Source organism: Opisthocomus hoazin, chromosome Z (assembly GCF_030867145.1).
Source record: "Opisthocomus hoazin isolate bOpiHoa1 chromosome Z, bOpiHoa1.hap1, whole genome shotgun sequence".
Lineage (NCBI taxonomy): Eukaryota > Metazoa > Chordata > Aves > Opisthocomiformes > Opisthocomidae > Opisthocomus > Opisthocomus hoazin.
The window spans coordinates 53,751,387-53,772,059 of record NC_134454.1 but is presented as its reverse complement, the minus strand read 5'-3'; the positions used below and the strand labels follow the sequence as shown (position 1 = coordinate 53,772,059).

General features: G+C 40.3%; 1 protein-coding gene across 2 annotated transcripts; it reads left to right on the top strand.

Annotated features, from left to right (window-relative positions):
• Nucleotides 1–192: 192 nt before the first annotated feature.
• Nucleotides 193–19,571, top strand: ABHD17B (abhydrolase domain containing 17B, depalmitoylase). Of its 2 annotated transcripts, XM_075447171.1 has the most exons (5): nt 193–416; nt 6,280–6,513; nt 6,601–6,754; nt 16,646–16,825; nt 17,724–19,571. In XM_075447171.1, the coding sequence occupies exons 2-5, from the start codon at nt 6,288–6,290 to the stop codon at nt 17,941–17,943; spliced, it is 780 nt and encodes a 259-aa protein (XP_075303286.1). In that variant the 5' UTR covers nt 193–416; nt 6,280–6,287; the 3' UTR covers nt 17,944–19,571. The 2 variants fall into 2 exon arrangements, with proteins under 2 accessions (XP_075303286.1, XP_075303285.1); XM_075447170.1 differs by having other exon boundaries at nt 6,280–6,754.
• The last annotated feature ends 1,102 nt before the right edge of the window (nt 19,572–20,673 follow it).

The window sequence follows — 20,673 nt, the reverse complement described above, 5'->3', positions numbered from 1 at the left end:
TCCTCCGCCCGCCGCAGTTCGCTGCCTCTTCCCCGCTTCCCGCCCACCCGCGTCCAGGCGGAGCCTCAGTGGCCGGAGCGGCGCTGCGGGCTGCGTTCCTATTGGCTCGCTGGGGCTGGCGGCCGGTCCCGCCCCGCCTCACCGCCCCCTGGGCTGCTCCGGCAGCCGCTCGGTCCGGTGCAGTCGCTCGTCGAGGCGACGCTGGCGCCGCTGTCCTAGGCCGCGCGGAGAGCAGCTCCCCCGGGGGCCCGCGTCCACTGCCGCGGAGCTGCAGGCGCCGGCCGGGACCGGGCCGCTGCCGCCAGCCCGCCCGCCCGCCGCGCCGTTACTCAGCACAGCCGGCACCCCTCCCCCCGCCGGCCCGGCATCCGGGCGGCGGCGGCTGGGGAAGCGCGGGGCCGGAGCGCTAGGCGCAGGTATGGGCTGTCGGTGAGGGGACGGGTCAGTGGGGAGTGGGCCGCGGCTCGGGGATCCGCTCCCGAGGCGCGACGGCGAGCCGGCCCCTCGGCCCGGTACCGGCCGCTTCTCTCCCCGCCTCACCCGTCCGCGGCCCTCCGCCTCCCGGGGCGGGAGGAGGGGCCACGGCGGGAACCGGCTGTTCCCTCGGTGTGGGCCCGGGGCCGCGGCCCTGCCGATCCCGGCGGCCCGCCCGGGTGTTACTGATGTAAAAGCTCCGGGGACTTGCCCGGGAGGTGGCGGGGGCCGCCCGCGGCTGGGGAAACCGGAGCGGCGCGGTCCGGCCGGACGCGGACCGGTGTGGAAAAGCGCGTCTCGTCGCGGGGGGCTGCCGGGCGGGTGCGGCGGGGCCCCGGCCCCCCGCCGCTGGGTCCGGCGGGCGGCCTGCCGCGCCGGGCACCGTCCCCGTGGGCCCCGCAGCTGTCGGCCCGGAGCCTTGGGGGGGGGGGGCACTGGTTTGGCCGTGGGGTGGGAAGGAGCTGCGAGGTTTTTCGCTTGGCGTTTCCTCTATTCTCTTTTTTTTTTTTCAGCTGTGCCTTTAGGTTTTGAGGTGTAGAAAGTAACCAGCAGCAGAGGAATAATGTCCGCGTACAAGCTAAGCTTTATAATGTTGCTAGGTTTTGTGAGGATAGTAAAAGCTGTTCATTTGTTCGAAAGCAAACTAACCAAAATGAAGTTCTGGACCTGTCGGGCTTCTCTGTTCTCACATAGGTTGTTTTGCTCTGTGAAAGCTGCCTGTAAAGAGTTAATTCACGGTGTTTCTTGGTATGGCTTTTTCGTTATTGAAGAGATTTCCTCTGCCTTCTTTTCCAGACCTATTGTGTATTCTTTCTGAATAATTATATTATTTAATTCCTTTTGTGTAATACTTAATCGGACACTGATTTTTTTTTTTCACAAAGTATTTTGTTGCTTTAACTGTTGAAGTAGTTGAAGGATGTTCATACCCTTCTGTTACATTTTTAATACGTTGCAGATGTTGAGATAAACGTGAGCGCTTCAGATAGTGGCTTGAACTCGAGTAGTCGTTGCGTTGTGCTTAGTGAAAAGGTGAGGGAAACTACTTAAAAGTTTCCCGTTTCAGCAGTATACAATGACAAATGATGATTAAAAAGAACTTCACACAAACAACAAATAAAAAAGCCCAACAATTTTATTATTTTGCCTGTGACAGAGCACCAATAAAAATTCACAAACCAGCAGCTCTGTTTATGAATTCGACTTTGTTCATGTGAGTAGTTCCTATGAAATAGGTAATTTAATTTAAATATACAATTAGAATAATTTGTATTTCATGTAAATATAAGATTTCTAGATAAGCGTTTGCAAGGGTTGGGCTTTTGAGGCTAATATGTAAGTGAAGTACTCAAAGATGTGAATAATAGGAGCCACTGTCTTGTTAAGATTGGCAGAGGGAGGACAGGAATAATTGCTTATATGAAAGAACTACATTGGTGTTATCCTGGGAATCACAAGACATATATTTGAAGTGTTCTTTCAGATTAGATAGACATCTTCCACCCCTTCTGTCAGCCTTAATGAAAAGGTTAATTGCCACAGAATGGATTGAAATTACTGCCTGTGGGCAGGTTTACATTTGTAATTTTCTGTGTTACTTTTTCATTCGTAAGAGAGTTAAATAAGAGAGATAAATAAATAGCAATATAAATTTGATAAAATGATGTCACCTTCCTTTTAAAAGCTATCCCAGAAGGGGTGAGTGTTGCCACTTGGGTCGGTTTTATTTCTTAGCCTTTATTGGCACAAGAGTAGAAGTTTATCAGTTTCCCATAGTTTCTTCCACAGACTTTTCCTACTTAATTTATATGAAAAATGCAATATAATCTTAAAGGATATATATATTTCTCTTATTATGTTCTTTTTGTTATTAGTAATATTACCAGGATTAGGAACTGTGTTTAAAGAACAGCACTAGCTTCTTTTCTAGTACTGAAGTGACAGATAGGAGGTGAAATAGTTATGTTGTTGGGATCTGTTAATCTCTGCGTCTGACAATGCTCCTGTAATGAGCACAAGGATTTACATCATACGTGCTCAGAAGGTGTTAGACTTTAACTTAGTTATTCACATCATATCTTAGGCAAATGAGTCCCATTAAAGTTATTGATCTGTACTTGTGGAACTGTGTGCTTAAGGTAATTTGTGGTCAGTGTTGCTTTTGCCCCGGTTTCAGTAAGAGTCCCCATAAAGCATGTGTCAAATCCATTTGTTATTAGTGATTTATAATGCAATTTCACTTATAATACCTTGTTCCCTTTCTGTAAATTATGTTTTAGACTTAATGAAGTAATTGGTCTGTTAATACTGTTGATCTCCAAAGCTTTTACCAAGTCTGGGTGGGGCTAAATAAAGGGGCATTTGTGACTTTTCTTTTAATTTTTACCATAATAATTTCTGGCTGGATGAATCATTAGGAAATCATGTGACATGTTTTCTAACATTAAAAAAAAAAAACCCAAGCAAAAACACGCTTTTGAGGGAAATATTAAGTTTAATCCTTATTGAACTATCTGAGCAGTATACCTTTTGAGGAAAGATAATGCCTGTTTAGCTGTAGTTAAATTATGACATCTGGTGGATAACTACTAGGCTGAAATGCTGATTCAGTTGAACTTTTAAACAGTGATATCAGAATTACTCTGTACACCCTGGTGACTCTCTCACATCCTGGTTCCATTCCAGATCTGGAGGTTAAGAACACACTCATGTGAGTACAATGAATGACAAACCAGTTCCAGTATAATGAAAGCGTTGTTTGCATTCAGTTGAAGGTATCCTCTTGAGGAAGTTCAGTAGGTGTTTTGTGTCAGATATGTTCGGTTAGTGGTGCTAGGGATCTGCTATTTTTCTTGGGTTTTCTGAGTGAAGACAGTAGCAAGTATTTGTTTTAAAGAAAAGAGTTCTTGCTTGCCATGATTTAGATGGAGAACAACTCTGGAATTGGAATCTTTAGTTTCAGTAGGTAGAGTTTCCACTGGATTAAATGGACATATAAAGTCTACATTACAGTCTAATATAGAAGAGAAATAATACTTCAGCCATGATCTTCAGCATAAGTCATTTGCCATATGTGGCAACAGCCCTTTTTTAGCACATTTAAGCTATCTTGGGGCACAGTACCACCTCAGCTGATTAACTGTTGTTACTGTGGTACTGCTCTGTGTGTGAATTCCACAGGCCAGCTTCCAGTCTTCTGAAATGACTTTGACAAATAGCAAATATTTTCTGAGTGAGATCATATTTGTGGTGTTGCCAGGCTGTTTATAGTTATAAATAATGTAAACTATTTTAATTCTTTCTGACAAGTGGATTGGGAAGCAAGTAAGAATTTCTGTAGCTATCAGTGTATGCTGGAATGGAGTGCAATCTGCTGTTCCTGGGCAGAGCAGGCTATTCGTACCTCACTTTTGGAGGTACTGTTCTTCTATATTTTTTTTTTACCTCACATAAAGTAAATTGTATCTAACTTTGGCCTTCAGCTTTTCTGAAGAGATGGGAACACTTCTTTGAAACAGACCACTTTCATGATTTCTAATAGAAATAGAAGTGTGGTTGAAAACTGGGTCATAAGCACTTTCTGAAAAAAAGCCTTTTGAGGGGTCACAGCAGTTTCTCTGGGTTGTGAACATGAACTTTCTAAGTAGAGGTGAAAGTAGTAGCGCCTTTGGTACTTAACAGCTGTAAGAGAAGTAAAGAAGGAAAAAAGTATTGAGTTTTTCCAGTGCGTAAGATGGCCCAAGCCTTTTGCCAATCTTGATACCTCTTCCATAGACCTCTTCTTGTCCTGACTTGCAGGTTAAAATTAATGTCCAGATAATCTCACCTGACAGGGAACAGATGAGCTGTTCCATATTTGAGGAACTACTTGTGATGATTACATAAATAGATGAGTTGGTTGTTTCTTTAGCTAGCAGAAATATGATAGTTTATTCAGGATCTTCATTTAGGAGACAATCTGCCTTTTTATGGGAGGTGATACATGCACCCTTCCAGCCTTCTCCTCTAAATTAGTAGTGTTGGTCAGCTTTATCTAAGAATCTAGAAACAGATTTCCCTCTGTGTTGAAGAAAGCTGGAGACTCAGGGTGAAAGCACTTGGCTGTAGCAGCCTTGGTGAAAAAATGGGGTTTTGTGCCCTACAAAAAGCAACAGTGTTCCAAGAATGCTCATGCTGTTTATCAGACTGTCTTGCTGTGTTTGTGTTCACTACTCTAGGACTATACTCTATGTAACATTGTATACAGTATGCATTCATACCCTGCCACAGGGAAGAGACTATTCACACATCCAAAACACGGATAGTTGTTCCGTGATCTATGTTCAGCAGTTCTTACAGCAGTGTCCTTGAAGCTTTTATAAAGAGAAATTTATATAGGCATGAAAACTATGCTTATATACAAGTTAGAGGACAAACTTTGAAATACAGTCTAAATATGGCCAAGTATTATAGTTAGCACTAAGATTTTATTGTTGGATTACCCAAGTATTTGTGGAGCGAGAGGAGATTGTGGACACCAGAAATCCGCTTGTTTTGTTCCCATTTGTAAACTTGGATCTAGCAGGCAAAGCTTGGTACATTGAACTGTAAGAGCATTTCTGTTCACAGTGACCTGGCAGGAACTGAGCTTGAGACCTGCAGGTAGATTGGGGATGGAAAAGTTGTTTAAGTTGAGATGAAACATTAGATGCCTTATCGCAAGGAAAGTAGCGTAAATGCTTATCTTAGGTGTGCTGGTTTCCAGCATGGCTCTTGGCAGATTTCATCCCTCTTCCTACTGCTGAGAAAAAGTATGGTCACAACAAAGGGTCCATGTCTGGTGTCCACCCCCCCCCCCCCCCCCCCCCCTTCTCCCTGCTGTAAATTAAGAGGATGCAATGCCTGCTTTGCAGGGCAACTGTATCTTTGCCTAGCTTGCTTTAGCTATGTGTGTGTTTACTTTTTTCCTCCCCCTACTCTGTTAACCAATGCTTTGAATTGGTAGTACAGATTATATTGATTTGTCAAGTATAAGTGGTAGAGCATTTAGTTTGGGATGAATTTGCTAAAGCATGGAATAAAAATAGTTAGATCATTAATATAATCCCAATTCCTGTGTGCAATAGAGGACACTTTAGCTAATAATTTCTTTGAAGTGTTTGGAAACAGTTATGTCAGCCAGCATGTAGAGCAAGGAAGAGCTTTTGGCTGGATTTTAGTATACTGAAGGTCTACAGTGTTTGCTGAGTCAGCAGAAGCATCTTGTTTTGCCTGCTAAGTTTTGTCCTCCATGCGCCTTTCATACTGCTGATACTGGTTGCAGGAGTCCATAAGTCATGATTCCAGTATACGTTCTCTGTATTTAGGAAACTCTGTAGTTGTTTTTGGCTGCAGAGATCTGCATAGCCTTAGTATCCTGCAAACACTGCAACATATGTTAATTTTTCTTTATAACATATGTAGTTGTCAGTGAGATGAACACTTCTCTTAATGGCTTAAGATGAGGGACTTCGTTTCCTCCATAGAACTCCAAGACTCATGCTTGTTCTTTCCCTGGATAATCATATTTTAGTTCTAATATCTGTCAGGGCTTTAGAGTTATCAGTCTTCTTTAATAATGTGCTCATTTTAAAGTAGCTAATAATATCAAATAAGCTGTTCTGTAGAAATTTACATTTATATTTAAGTCTGTGTTTTGTTACGTTTCCACTAAAATTATGTATTATTTCTAGAGACGTTAAGTTTATATTTTCCATGAGTTTTTTTTCTTTTTTTTTATATGTGAGTGTAACTAGAAACTGATACCATTCTCTCTTCCTATTTCAGACTAGAAGATGAATAATCTTTCCTTTAGTGAACTGTGTTGCCTGTTCTGTTGTCCGCCATGCCCAGGGAAAATTGCCTCCAAACTGGCGTTCTTACCTCCTGATCCCACGTACACACTGATGTGTGATGAGAGCGGTAGTCGCTGGACTTTACATCTCTCAGAGCGAGCGGACTGGCAGTATTCTTCTAGAGAAAAAGATGCCATTGAGTGCTTCATGACTAGAACAAGTAAAGGTAACAGGATTGCCTGTATGTTTGTGCGTTGCTCGCCTAACGCCAAGTATACTTTGCTCTTCTCACATGGAAATGCTGTTGACCTAGGTCAGATGAGCAGCTTTTACATAGGACTGGGTTCACGGATTAATTGCAACATATTCTCATATGATTATTCTGGATATGGTGCAAGTTCTGGGAAGCCAACAGAGAAGAATCTGTATGCTGACATTGATGCTGCTTGGGTGGCTCTTAGGACAAGGTAAGACATTAGTTGCCATTTTTCTTTTACAGCCTGCTTTTCAGGTGGTTGCAGTTAATCTGGATTGGTAGTTTAAACAGAAATGCTGTGTTTTGGGATTAATGGATTCATACCCAAACTGATTGGTGGTGCCTTATGCTGAAGGCATTGCCGGTATTGAGCAGGATCAGTCCATAATACTAATACACTAGAACAACTGAAATGGGATTAAATTTGATAAGGTATGTTTCAGCCTTGAATGATTGGTAGAAGATAATCTGTGTTGTCATAGTTCGGAATCTTCTTAGTTGGAAATTTCAGAAGATAGGAAAAACCTGTAAGAATTGATTCCCTGGTAACTGAGCCAGTGGTGTAATGTGGATGAGAGAAAATGCAGGTTGTTTTTTAAGCTAATTCCATCACCTGCCTTTTTTTTGTAGGAAGGGACAGTGGAAAAGCTGTTATAAGAGAACGTGGTGAGACTGTGTGTGGATTTCTGTATGGTGTTTCACCACCTTTGTTTCAGAATTCAGTATTTCCAAAGATAGCTTACTATATTGCAGCCCAGAAAGCTAACCGTATCCTGGGCCGCATCAAGCGAAGCGTGGGCAGCAGGTCAAGGGAGGTGATTCTGCCCCTTTACTCCGTTCTCGTGAGACCCCACCTGGAGTGCTGCGTCCAGCTCTGGAGCCCCCAGCAGAATAAGGACATGGATGTGTTGGAGCAGGTGCAGAGGAGGGCCACGATGCTGATCAGAGGGCTGGAGTACCTCTTCTGTGAGGACAGGCTGAGGGAGTTGGGGCTGTTCAGCCTGGAGAAGAGAAGGCTCCGGGGTGACCTCATAGCAGCCTTCCAGTACCTGAAGGGGGCCTACAGGAAGGATGGAGAGGGGCTTTTCACAAGGGTGTGTAGTGATAGGACAAGGGGGAATGGCTCTAAACTAAAAGAGGGCAGATTTAGATTAGATATTAGGAAGAAATTCTTCACCATGAGGGTGGTGAGGCACTGGAACAGGTTGCCCAGAGAAGCTGTATCTGCCCCCTCCCTGGAAGTGTTAAAGGCCAGGTTGGATGGGGCTTTGAGCAATCTGGTCTCGTGGAAGATGTCCCTGCTTATGGCAGGGGGGTTGGAACCAGATGATCTTTAAGGTCCCTTCCAACCTAAACCATTATATGAATCTATGATTCTATATAAAACAAAAAGATGTTTTTATTTTAGAAATATACGTTGTGTGGAAGACGTTGTAATTGATCTGTATAAATACATTATGATTGGTATAAAATGCCAGGAATTTGAATCAGTGTGGTTAGCTCAAGTAGATTAAAACTGGACAAGATGAAAAATGCAAGTTGGAAGGATGTTGTTTCAGCCATTTCTGTGTTCTAAGCCTCTGGTTTTAGGGAGATAAAACAGTAAGGTGAAAGACTCTGGAGGTATTCTCTGATACAGGTCAGAATCCCAGGCATCAAATAAATGCAGCACTGAATACCCACTTCTTAAATTTGAGAGCATTTTTCAATATGGTTTCTTCCATTTAGAGCAATATTGTTCTTGTGTTACAAGTACCCAAACTACAAAAAGATTATTTTTTAAAATAGTGTGCAATCATAAGAATAGAATTTCACCAAAAAACCTCCCATCGTATTGTGTATTTTGCACCAAAAAGCTGTGAAAACCTGACTTTAATGTAGAGCAGCATGTTATGGTTCAATCATTGCAACTTGAGCATGCTATTTAATAATATAATATCAGGGATGTGACTTAGTGTATGGGCATGTGTGAAGACTCTTTAAATGCTGGAGCCTGGTAGTTGTTGCAGTGAATTTAGAACTTGATCAATGTAATACTGTTTTGCTGTTACTTTGGAGTGGATTGTCCCTTTTCAGTGTTTTAAATACACATACTGCCTTGCATTTCTTTTATGTCAGAATAAAGGTGTGGTACTTCTTTTTAAAGAAGTGTATTTTATTCATATGTTAAAGTAGGGGGAACGCTTATTATCATAAACCTTATATAACCACAGGGGACAGGTATTCAGCGTCATATATTAAAAAATTGTGTACTGTGTTGTTAAATTAGGTTTTTGGCATTTCTTTTGACTACAGTAGAAAGCTGACATACAACTAGACATCCGTTCTGTAAGCCAAGAGCTGCAACAGGTGGACTGGCGACTATGGTTTATAGTTGATACATGGTCTGGAAGATAGCCACTTGGTCCAATACCCAGTAACATTGACCAAAAACAAAATGTGGTTTGCAAACAATGTGGAAAACAGTCTGAATTGTTTAAAAGTACCAGAAAATGGAACAGAACTAGATGGTGAAACTTAATTGTTTGTTTATGTCAGTTTACAGGCTCTGTTTTAGGAACTGATTTGTAATTATTCTCTCTTCCTGCCCCACGCCTCACACTCCCCCCCCCCGGGAAAAATTTCTGGTGGAAAACCTGAAGGGAGGTGTGATTGCAGCTTGAATTCTTGCCTCCATTCTTGAACAATGCATAGTGTACCTTCCTAATCAAATAAGATTGTTCATTTTAATAATCCCATCTGAACATGCCCTTTGCTGAACAGACATTGTTGGGGGGAGCTCTAAATGTATACTCCATCTGTCTGCATTTCCCTCCTCCGTTCAGGAATGACCTTGCCTCAGTCCCATTTGTTTCTGAATTTATTTTTTGTGTCAAAACCACCTTTAGAAATACATAATTCTGTACAATGTATAGAGCTTGGATTCGTCTGCCCAGCTTATAGATTTCACAAATGTGAACTGAATTTTTTCTGTTGCTTAAAAAGTGGTTGGTATTGCTAGTTTTCACTGTGATACTTTCAACAACTTTTCAGTTTGCAGACCTGCTCTTGTCCTGCTATCTGAATGCTGAATGTAGCAGGGAGAAGTTCAGCACGTGACTCTGGGAATACTGGCTCACACAGCTTGGTTACCAGTCCATGGTATTCTCTTGAGCCCAGAGACAGTGCTCAGCTGTGTTTAAATACTTGATGAATATCTGGACCAGAATGGAGCCTTTGCGCATTCGCTGCGGCATGGATTCACTTTTCTGGCATAGCCTGTTCTGTCAGTGTTACACTGGCACCATCTTTAACATTTTATAATGTAGGTGTTCTGCAAAAAACAAATTAGTTCAGCGGACTGTTTGCAGGATAGATGTAAGTATAGCTGTAAGTCCTTTGAAATGCATGTTTGTGGGATGAGAGAAGAAAGGAATCCCAGACTTTTAAACTGTGACTCGCAGATTGTGATGGGACAAAGAGAATGGAGAAATTACCTTTGTTGGAGTTGATCACAGCCACCCACAGCTGCCTGCATTCCCGTGTTCAGAGAAATGAGATCACAGAACCCGGCATTAAAAGGTGTTTCTGAGGTAATTGAAATGCTGATGTAGACTCCATTCTACAGTCAACACAGCTGCTTGTGGTGGAGATGTGTGACTGTTTCATATCTTGCAAAAACAATCCAGGTGGTCATCTGTAAATTGGCACAACTGTCCAATGGGCACTGGATACCTGTGGTGAAGTAATCTGGAACTGTATTGAGGGTGATGGTGAGATTGGTCCGAGACCACTTTCTTAACATTGGTTTCTGTAAGAGTATGTGAATATTATCATTCACGTAAATGAATACAGAAAGCTAATTTCTTCCCTCTGAGGGTGATAGAGCACTGGAACAGGCTGCCCAGGGAGGCTGTGGATTCTGCTTCTCTGGAGATATTCAAGACCCGCCTGGACGAGGTCCTGTGCAGCCTGCTGTAGGTGACCCTGCTTCGGCAGGGGGGTTGGACTAGATGACCCACAGAGGTCCCTTCCAACACCTACCATTCTGTGATTCTGTAGTTTGGCAGCAGATCAGAAAAGGTAAACAGCAGATGCAGATTCTGAATTGTGTCCCTATTCCCAACCTGCTTGGAGTATTTTAGGAGGAAGCAGTAGCTATCCATGTGGATGCTGACTGGAAGAAGGCAAGGTGATTCACTGCCATTGTATTTGGGAAAGTTGCACATTATTGCATATTCATGTGCATGGGACTACATAAAAGCTGCAAGTGGGGACATTCTTTTTCTGACTGTCATAGCTACAAAGTGTTGAAATGCCAGGAGTCATTTTGGGATACGCCTATTTTCTGCTGTCCTGGTCTCTGAAGGCCTTTGATGACACCCTGGCAAGGGTGGAAAGGTTTAACCAGCCCCAGGCAAATACAGGGCAAGTGATGCTCATTCAGAAACCTGAAGAGTTGCCAGAGTTGCCCCATGATCAGACTTACCTTTAAGAAGCCAAACAGCCTTTTCGTTTTTGCTTGTCATGGACTGGATAGTAATTGAAAAAGTTGGAGGGTAAATCTCACTGTCAGAGTGGACAGAATGTCCATAATTTGAACAGCCAAATATAATAATAATATCAAATCTATTCGGGTGTTGGCTGAGAGTGTTCTTTTGAGAATTGACAAATTTATTGTTTTTCATTCCAAAGTAGCGGATTTTTTTCTAGAAGATGAGGTGCATTAACTTTGAATATTTGGAGAGAAATTGAGATTTCATTTAAATTGGTAGGGAAAAGTAGCTCAATTTATCATGAAGAGAAGTCTTGCCAATAAAACAAATGTACCAGTAGCATTGTAAGGTTTAGAAAAGGCCAAACCATCATGAGAGAGACAGAGGAGGTGCAGTTTGTTGGTTACTACATACGTGGTCAATGGGCATGCCTCTCATAAAACAGTTTCTTTTTCTTCTAGTAATGTTAGATGCTGTATACACAAGACAGGGAATGTGCATGTGTATTGAGGAAGAGGTGTACGCTCATGAATTTTATTGATGGCCTGGAATGTTGATAGTTAAAGGTGTGGAGGATGTTCATGAACTTCGTGTTCTGCAATTTGCAGCTGCAATTTCAAGTGTTATGTGCATGATGACAAAAGGTTCTAAAATGTGCATTGAAAATTCTCTCAGGATGTTCCCACTTGCTCCTTGTGCCCCAAGCACTGCTGTCGGTTGGTTAAATGCATGTGGTACAGTAGCTTCACAAAGACGAGCCTCTCTAGAGCATCTGTTAGTGTGAGCCTGAGAGGTACTACTGAACACGTAACCTTCCTAAGGTTGATTTTACTGATACTTTATTTTGTTATTGTAAAGTTAGCAAGTCTTCTAGATGAACAGCTGAAGTTCGGAAGTAAAAAGATAAATCGCTTTCTGTCTCCCTTAGGTAGATGAAGGGCAAAATGGTAGGTACTCTAAGAGCCTGCAAGTGTAGTATGGTAATTTCAGCTGGTATTTGGTTGCTAAGGTAACGGAAGTTTTAAAAAAAACAAAACCAAAACCCACTCATTACAGCCAGATGTGCATTTTGTAGTTTGCATGTTGCACATCATGGTAATGTGATATATGTCCAATAAAAGTTTATAATATGATGAACGTCCAATGTAAGGGATGTGTGATGTATATCCAACTACAGTGTTCAAGGTAAGGTTGGACGGGGCTTTGAGCAACCTGGTTTAGTCCCTGCCTATGGTGGGGGGCTGGACGAGATCATCTTCCGACCTTAAATGTTCTATGATTCAATGGAAAGAAAAAAGGAAGAGGGAGGGGTGGAAAAGAGGTGGGCTGCCGCTAACAGTTCTTAGTAAAGTACAGATAAGGTCTTGTTACAGAGACAGGAATGTAAAGGAAACGGTGGGAGAGTTTCTGCTACAGCACATTGTGAAGTTTGTCATAAGGGAAAAAACGAATATTTCATTGTTGTTTAGCAGTTCTTCTTTTCCTGCCAGAAGGTGAAAAGATTAGGCAGGAGTGTTCAGGGTTGACTCTTTTACAAGTGAACATCTATATCTGACCAGCGTACGTAGGCTCACAGAAGAGGATACTGGCTTCACTAGTCGCCCTGTGTTAGCTTGGGCCCTGGTTCTAGGAAGTGGTCTCATGGTACCGTTACAGTGATATATTGGCTTGCTTCTTCCTTTAACCCACCAGTGGCATGTTGTCTCTTGCCTGGCCCTGAAGACAGCCAGCACAGATGAGCAGAAAAGTAGTTGCTCCCCTGCTCCCAGAAGATACTGCTTTAGTCTCCTGAACAGCTGGTGAAGCCTAGTGAGAGGTAACGCGTGGCTGAAGATGCAAATAGGAAAGTGGTTCTCTTCTGTTCAGCAATAGCTTAGCTTCATAGTGCCATTAACATGTACCTTCAGTGTGACAATAGGACAGAAATTTGTGCATGCTCAGGCACTCGGTGTGGATGCTAGCAAGCTTATGTTAGCAGAGGTACATTTAGTTCTATGCAAAAACTGCTCTTTCAAGTTCCATGTGCTTTCCAGGCAAGTAGCCCTTAGGTTCTTGAATATAAAGGATCAATCGGGTGTTGAAAGGAATTGAAATCTCAGTTGCTGTGGGAAACACAAAAATGTTGTGGGCGGCTTTTAAACTTCAGAAAATATCTGTCTAAATCTTATGCCAGATTCAGTCCAGAGTAACTTGTACCTGAGAAAGACTGCTTTCTCTGAGAAGCTACATCTATTCACAGCTGCTTTAAAGATTTTGTTCCAAGGTCGTTTCTGATGATTATGACTTAAGAAAACAAAAAACAAACACACACACCCCCCAACCTGTAAAAACCCCCACTGTTACCACCACCAGTAAGCTGAAGGTCTTTCTATTCTGACAGAAGTTATCTACGATTACTTGACTGGATGATAGTGTTTACATTACTCTCATGATCAACATCATGAACTTCCAAATATATCAACAGTTTTTACAGCATGTGTTTGAGCTCTTGTCACCAGAACAGCCACTTAGAGCGTATGGCTCTACCTGTCACGTACCCCTTCCTCAGGATGGCCTGTAATTGTAAGGCACTGATTATGAGAACAGTAATACTACCACTTTTTCTCTTGATCTGACACTTCCTCATTTGGGGACCAGGTGAGTAGTTAACTAATAATTTTCTACCAAACTTCTTGGAACTTACCTGGAGTTTACAGGATTGTCAAAAGGAGGAGCATACGAGTATTATGACTAGGGAACTTAGCAACAGTTATTTTTTCAAGAGTTCTTCTGATTTAGATTGGAAGGTGATAATTTTGGGAGAGAGGGACTGAGGGATAGCTGGGCTCTTCCTTTTTTCTCAAACTTTTTGGAAACCTGTTCAAGAGAAAAGGGAGGACTGGAGACAGACACAGCAGATGTTGTTCTCTGGTTTCCAGGCTTCTTGTTTTGGTTTTTTTTTTTTTTTTTTTTTTTTTTCCCCCCAAGTCAGAATGGTAAAAAATCAGACTACTTTGAACCACTACTGGTTCTTGGCCTCACTATTTCAGCTTCCAAACTGTGAAATGAGTAGTTTCTGGTGGATGCTGTGAAGGCAATCTGTTTTGGCTGTGATGGAGAAAGGGTTACTTTAATCCAAATATAGTGAATGCTGTTCTTGGAGTGTTTTGTAGCTAATATTTAGCTAGCTTTAGGCTGAAGGATATGGATCCAAAAACACCGTGAAGAATAATGAGAAAGAGGAGAGTATATGCTCCAAAATACACTTCTAAGTTTTGCTTTAATTTTTGTGCAATGGCCTGTGTCTTGTAAAACTCAGTACCTGAGGAAATATGAGTGTGATAATTTGCATGGGTTTTTATTTGGGAACTATGTTATGTCATAACTTGCTGTGCAAGCTCCATGCCAGACTAATGCAAAATGTCAGGTATTAGTGTGAGTTTTATTCATATTGTATGAAAGGTATAGAAGACAATACTGTACTTTGAGAATGGAGAAATGTGATTTGGGTTATTTTGGATTGGGAGATTAATTGTAAAAGGATGGGTGCTACTCTGTTCTCAGGTGTTTCAGAAGAGATGTAGAATTAGCAAAGACCTTACAGCTGTTTCTGTTTCAAAGCTTTAGTTTACTGTATTTTTGTGTGTTGGAGTTTTGAGAAAATCTTTCTTAATCAGAATGTTTGAATTTTTTTGTTTTTGAGAACTGTTGTGAGGTGGAGGGCTTACCTGTGGTTCCAGGATGGTGATTGAGTCTTAGTGTTTTACAACTCTTGATTTTATTATGATCCTAGAAACTCTTGCTAGGAAACACCAATAGTAATTAAGTAGTCATGATATGGATAGATTCTATGAATGTATCTTGTGCTAATACTTTTACAGCTTTTATGTTTCATTCTAGCCAGAACACAATTTAAATAAATAAATTAATAGTTAAATAGACAATGTTAATTGTGAACAGTGGATTTTAGCCCAGATTTAGCTTATTGGTGTGCCTAATGAGTTCTGCTAGTGATACTTACATTTTAGTAGTACTTAAATGTGATTCTGTTTTTATTGACATCTTCATAGTTTGTTTTTTTTTTAATTAACTGTTTATTACATGCTGAAGTAACACACTGGACATGTTTTCTGGCTTATTGAAAAGTACTAGTGGGTGGTTGCTTTTTGTTGGTTAGTAATTTGAACGTCTTGGTATATGCAAAACATTTTTTTCATCGTATTCCTGATTTTGAGGCTTTTAGACTTCATTAGTTTTAATGTTTGGTGACCTATACAGTTACCATACAGTTATTTAGCCATATTTATAAGATCCTGGACAATTTTCATTACCTCTGTTTCCCTGGCTTTACTGGAGGCATGCAAAACATACAAATTTGAGAACTCTGTTGTGGAGATGAGTGTTGTCACCTAGCTTTGACAGAAAACATGTATGCATTTATTGTAGAAGAGGTAATTGTTGCACTTTCCCACTTTCCTTTGCTTCAACTAAAAAGCCGATTATCGGTCCATTTAGGATTATAGTCAGTTGGCAAACATTAAACTTGCCTTATGCCGTTCCACAGTGGTGTTAGGCTAGTCTGCACTAACTCAGAAAGCTGAACAAGCTTCTGCTAATTGCAGGAGAACAAGGTTTGAGATTGTTGTTGTTGTAATGCAGTGCAGTGTCTCTTCCTATTTAAGGTACTTCCTGTCCCAAATAAGTTAAACAAAGGTACCCAGACAGATACGCTTTTGCAGTCTAAACCTGTACTAAGAGCACTTTGTTATTATAGATCGATGTATCAGCAGCTGGCTGCTGCTGTGGGCACTGTTCTTGCCAGCATGACATTCTGCTTAAAGGCTTTTTCAGTGTTAACTGGAGAACCGGCTGCTCTTTGTATCTGCACTAATGGAGAAAAATATTAGATCTGACTTGTGTAAGTGTTAACTGGATGTTTCGTGACTCTTCTGTTTACCTCAGTTAATTACAGAAAAAATTAGTGTTTTCATCTTGCTAGGATGGAGGCTTTGACTTTAATTTTGTAGTGCTTGTTGGGCTGTCCTAATTGTGGGTTGGGTTGAGTATTCCCCTGGCTAGCTTGCATGTCAAATCATCTTTGATAAGAAGGAAGCTCATCTCGGTTATTACATAGGCTGCATAATATTCTGACCGCTGTCCGTATGGGCGTGCTTTAGGTTCCACAGAATTGCTGAGCAATGTTACCAGCTTGCAGTTTTTATCAGTTATCAGAAGAGTAAAGCCAGCCAATTTTTTGCAGATTTGACTATGCTCCACTTGATGATAACCATAGAGCTAGCAAGGCTTCAGTTAGTTTTCTGGTGTCCACTAGAGTTACCAGTAAAGGCTTTCAACTAGTATACAAGTCACAACTGCATTCACAAATCTGTATTTAAAAAAACAAACCCATATTTCAGTATTGTTCAGGTATAAGACAAAAAAAAATACTGCAAATACAGAGTAAATAATTGTCCCTTTAAGTCAAGAATGTTACAGAATATACTTGCTTGTTCTTCTGCCGGATGATGTTTCATAGTTTATCCTCTTCTGGTTTGTCTTTAGAAATGCTTTTTTTGCGTTGCTGTGTAGTTGCAGTTTTGTCCATTTCACTTTATATGGCACTTCTGTTAACATTTTTCATTTTCTAGGTACGGAATCCGCCCTGAAAATGTGATTATATATGGCCAGAGTATAGGAACAGTACCATCTGTGGATCTTGCTGCTAGGTATGAAAGTGCTGCTGTAATTCTTCATTCTCCACTGACCTCGGGAATGCGAGTGGCTTTTCCTGATACAAAGAAGACCTATTGCTTTGATGCTTTCCCAAAGTAAGTTGTAGGCTTTTTTATTCTGCATGCATTCTACTCTATTGCAGAAGTTTTAGACTAGAGAAAGAAATAATATAGCAAATTCTCTGAAATTTCTTTCAAAGGTTTAAAATAAAACAGTTGGAGAAAAAATCAGAGTGAGTAACAGCAATGAGGAGCGTTTGACTTCAAGGAGTTTACATAACTTTGTAAATCTTCCAGGTTTTTCACATCTCTAATCGTTTCAGTGGGTATCTGTTAAATAAATTACTTGTTTTCCTGTATGTAACCCCTAATATCACTAACAAGCAGTTCTAGTCCAGTGAATTGCTTATCTGGGGAACTGTGAACAAAGTCTTTTGTGTATGTTTCTGTAAGTAGCAAAGACTGGAAAACTAAGTAGACCCTAACTGAAGAAAATTCCTGCCAGGTGTTTCAGAACTGTGTCACTAGTTGGCCATTACAAACTGGTTCATTTGTCTCAAAGAATTACTTGTCTTTTGAGTGTCTAACTTTAAAGACCTTTTTTCGACATAAATGGTCGAACTTTAAGTGCTAAAATTCTTTCACTTCTGACGAGCACGTTTTTACTGAAAAACACAGAATTAATATGTTCATCAGTCCAGTGACTGATTTTTTTGATGTGAATGTGGCAATGAATACCACTTTTAGATGGATTGCTCAGTTATTTGATGCTAATAGTTTCCAGAAGTGTGTTTTCTTTCTGCATGGCTTTACATGTGCTGCTGTAATGGCTTCCAGGGTGTTGATAAGATCTAATTTTCTAGTGATTTAAACAATGTCAGAATGAAATTGTTAAAACTATATTGTGTAATTAAAGAATGAAATGAACAGTCTAGTCCTTCAAAAAGATTTAATAAAGCTCACTGTGTTCATAGGTATAATCTTTTTCTTACAGCATTGACAAAATTTCTAAAATAACATCTCCTGTGTTAATAATCCATGGGACTGAAGATGAAGTGATTGACTTTTCACATGGCCTAGCGTTATTTGAGCGTTGCCAGAGACCTGTAGAACCACTGTGGGTAGAAGGAGCGGGCCATAATGATGTGGAACTCTATGGACAGTACCTTGAAAGATTAAAACAGTTTGTGTCACAGGAACTGGTGAACTTGTAATTTTTTTTCTTTGTATATTTACCTGCTTTTTCATTTCGCTGCAGAACTGCACACCTTGATAAATACAAAGTATAAAACCTGAAGATTGTGTTTTCAAATCATCTCGGTTGCCTTCATTAAATGTACAGGTAATGATTTGTCAACATAATTAGTGAAGGTTTTAATGCCAGTATTATAAACTGGACTTACCTGATCACGCAGTCAAGCTTGGCAGTTCATATTACTTTGTGTGAGTTTTTTTTCTTCTAAAATGTACAAAAAAAAAATCACAAGGAGTACTGTATGAAATTTTAATTCTATAAATTCAAGTGCTGCAAAAGTGTTGCCAAATGCTTTAGCATATCAAAATCAAGTTTATGAATATTTTTTAAACATCTCAAAATGTACTGTGACTTAATCTGTTGCACAGGTGTAAATGAAAAACCAGACTTCTAAGCAGTTGTTCTGTAAAAATGTAATAGCCATGAAATTTGAGCAAATACTAATGTATGTAATAAGAACCGATAGTCACTGGAAATGACCCATGCCCTGTTATAGGGGGAGGGGGTCAAAATAGATCCTTTTTCCATATGTTTTGTATCTTTTGTGCTTAGTTTTACTTTAGTTGGTTTGTTCTTGTGTTGTCCCTTATCTTTCGGGCTATACAAATTTACCCACTCACCTTCTCAGCAGTCCTAATCTTGCCAAAATAATGCCACAAGTTGTCATTGTTGTAACATAAACATCATTCACATGATTGCTACTGAGGCCACTAAGTACTTCACAGAAACCCGTAAGACTTTTAGAACTTAGAAGGCTTTGTGGACAACGTAGTTTTAAACATTGATTGCGTAGAGATGCAATATTTCATTACAAAGAACCTGCAAGTTTATCCAACTTTGTAATAAACAATTTGCGAGTTTGCAGTTGTCTGATCAGGCTTACTTTTGGATGTTTAGTGTAAAAGCTTATTGTTTTTTGAGTATTGTATGGAAATTTTACTAATTGTGCCTGGATGGGGTGGGGGGAGGGGCAAGAAGAGAATGTTGACATTTTTCTATTAACTCATAGTAAAATAAACTTTGTAAGTTGCCTTTCCCTTGAATGCATTTTGCTTGAATAAAACTATGAAAAATAAATTTAATTATATGTAGCCTATTTGTAAACAAAGTAATTTCCAACTATACACACTGTGCTTCTAATTTTAAGGCCTTATGTAGTTAATTGTTCTGCTTGTTTTTTGTGATTGAGACTATTGTATACATAAATGTATCTTCAAGTGTTGTGAAAACTTTGGTTAAGATGTGTTGATTAACAGTAAACAATATTCCACACACTTGCTGTTCTTTCTTTCTTTTTTTTTGAGAAATATCAACAATTGCTTGTGATATCAAAATAATAATAAACGCCCATTTACTCCAGGAAGTCTGAGAACTGAAGCAGTAACCCTGTTATGAACTGTCAGCACATTTCTTTGTGAGCAACTACTGTTCTGATTACCCTCCCACCCCCATGCCTCATCTTACTTCTGTCTGCCGTTCAGTATACAAGTTTTCTGCTGCAGTGCTACTTGGAAACATTCTTCGGTAATGAATTCAAATTTAGCTTTCTTTGAAATCATCGGTGACTTCTTGTCTTGAGCTCTTTGGATTGTTAATTGAATAGAATGAAATTTGAATTTGTTCTTGAGTAACTGTATCCTTGTTTCTCTTTTTGATCAAGTATGCTTCACTGTGTTCTGAACTTCAGATTAGTATTCAGGCACAGCAGTATTAAAGATTTTCATCCTAATCCAAAATTTTGCCATTGGAAGTATGCAAATAGATGCGTAATACAGATTTATTACATCATACTGTACCACTGTTCGATTTCAGTTTCTTACTACTTGCAGCCACCGTCTGACTCAGATGGAAACCGTTGCCATTAAGTGTTCAAGTGCTTCTTCCGTGATGGGTGAAGTCTGTTTTGAGAGTCCTCTTCATAAATTCACGAATAAAGAATACAGAACTGCAGTGAAGTGGTAGAGATTGGCTGATAGTACTGCAAATTGCAGGCAAATGATTGAGTGTCATCACAAGAACTCTCTCATTGTGCTAGGGAATATTATGATACCCTGTAACTGGAAAGACGGAAAAGGTGGCATAGCAGTTTTGCTGCTTTGCTTCTGTGTTTTGCTTCTGTGTTTTGCTGAAGCAGAACAAAAGGCCTGACGAACAGTGTTTTGTCTTCAGTAGATGCAGCTGTGCTGGGTTACACTGGTGAGTAAAGGTTCTGGTCTCTTTGGGACCGCTTATGCATGGTTATTTATTGCCAGTTTGTTCCGATTTGTATTTTACATCTAGATTTTTCAGATGAGTTGTTTACTGAAGGAACTATAATTGGGTTTATGCACAGACTAGCTTGTATTGAGAACCGTATTATGGCAACAAACTCGTTACCAACATAGGAACTCTGAGCTATTGCAGGATGAAAACATTTGACATGGTGATTGTCTTGTCCTTAAACCATCGTTTTGGTGAAACTGACAATGGGCTCTTGTTTTATATTATAAATGCTGTTGTCTCTTGATAAATAAGAGTTGATTCAGCATTCATTAACAAGACAATGTCTGTATTTTAGGGAAAAAGAAAAGAGCATTTTGTGAACCACGTGGTCTCATTCCTTTTTTTTTTCTTTGAGACAAATATTTGACAGTAAAGTGTCTTTTTCAGTTCTGGAAACCTCAGCAAATCAACTTTAAAAACAATTTAT

What these genes read in the sequence shown, in the direction of transcription:
- ABHD17B (XM_075447170.1), top strand. Translation starts at nt 6,288, where the DNA reads ATGAATAATCTTTCCTTTAGTGAACTGTGTTGCCTGTTCTGTTGTCCG. An exon ending in TGGGTGGCTCTTAGGACAAG is followed by an intron (nt 6,755 to 16,645) that starts GTAAGACATTAG and finishes TTCATTTTCTAG; the next exon opens with GTACGGAATCCGCCCTGAAA. An exon ending in TGCTTTGATGCTTTCCCAAA is followed by an intron (nt 16,826 to 17,723) that starts GTAAGTTGTAGG and finishes TTTTTCTTACAG; the next exon opens with CATTGACAAAATTTCTAAAA.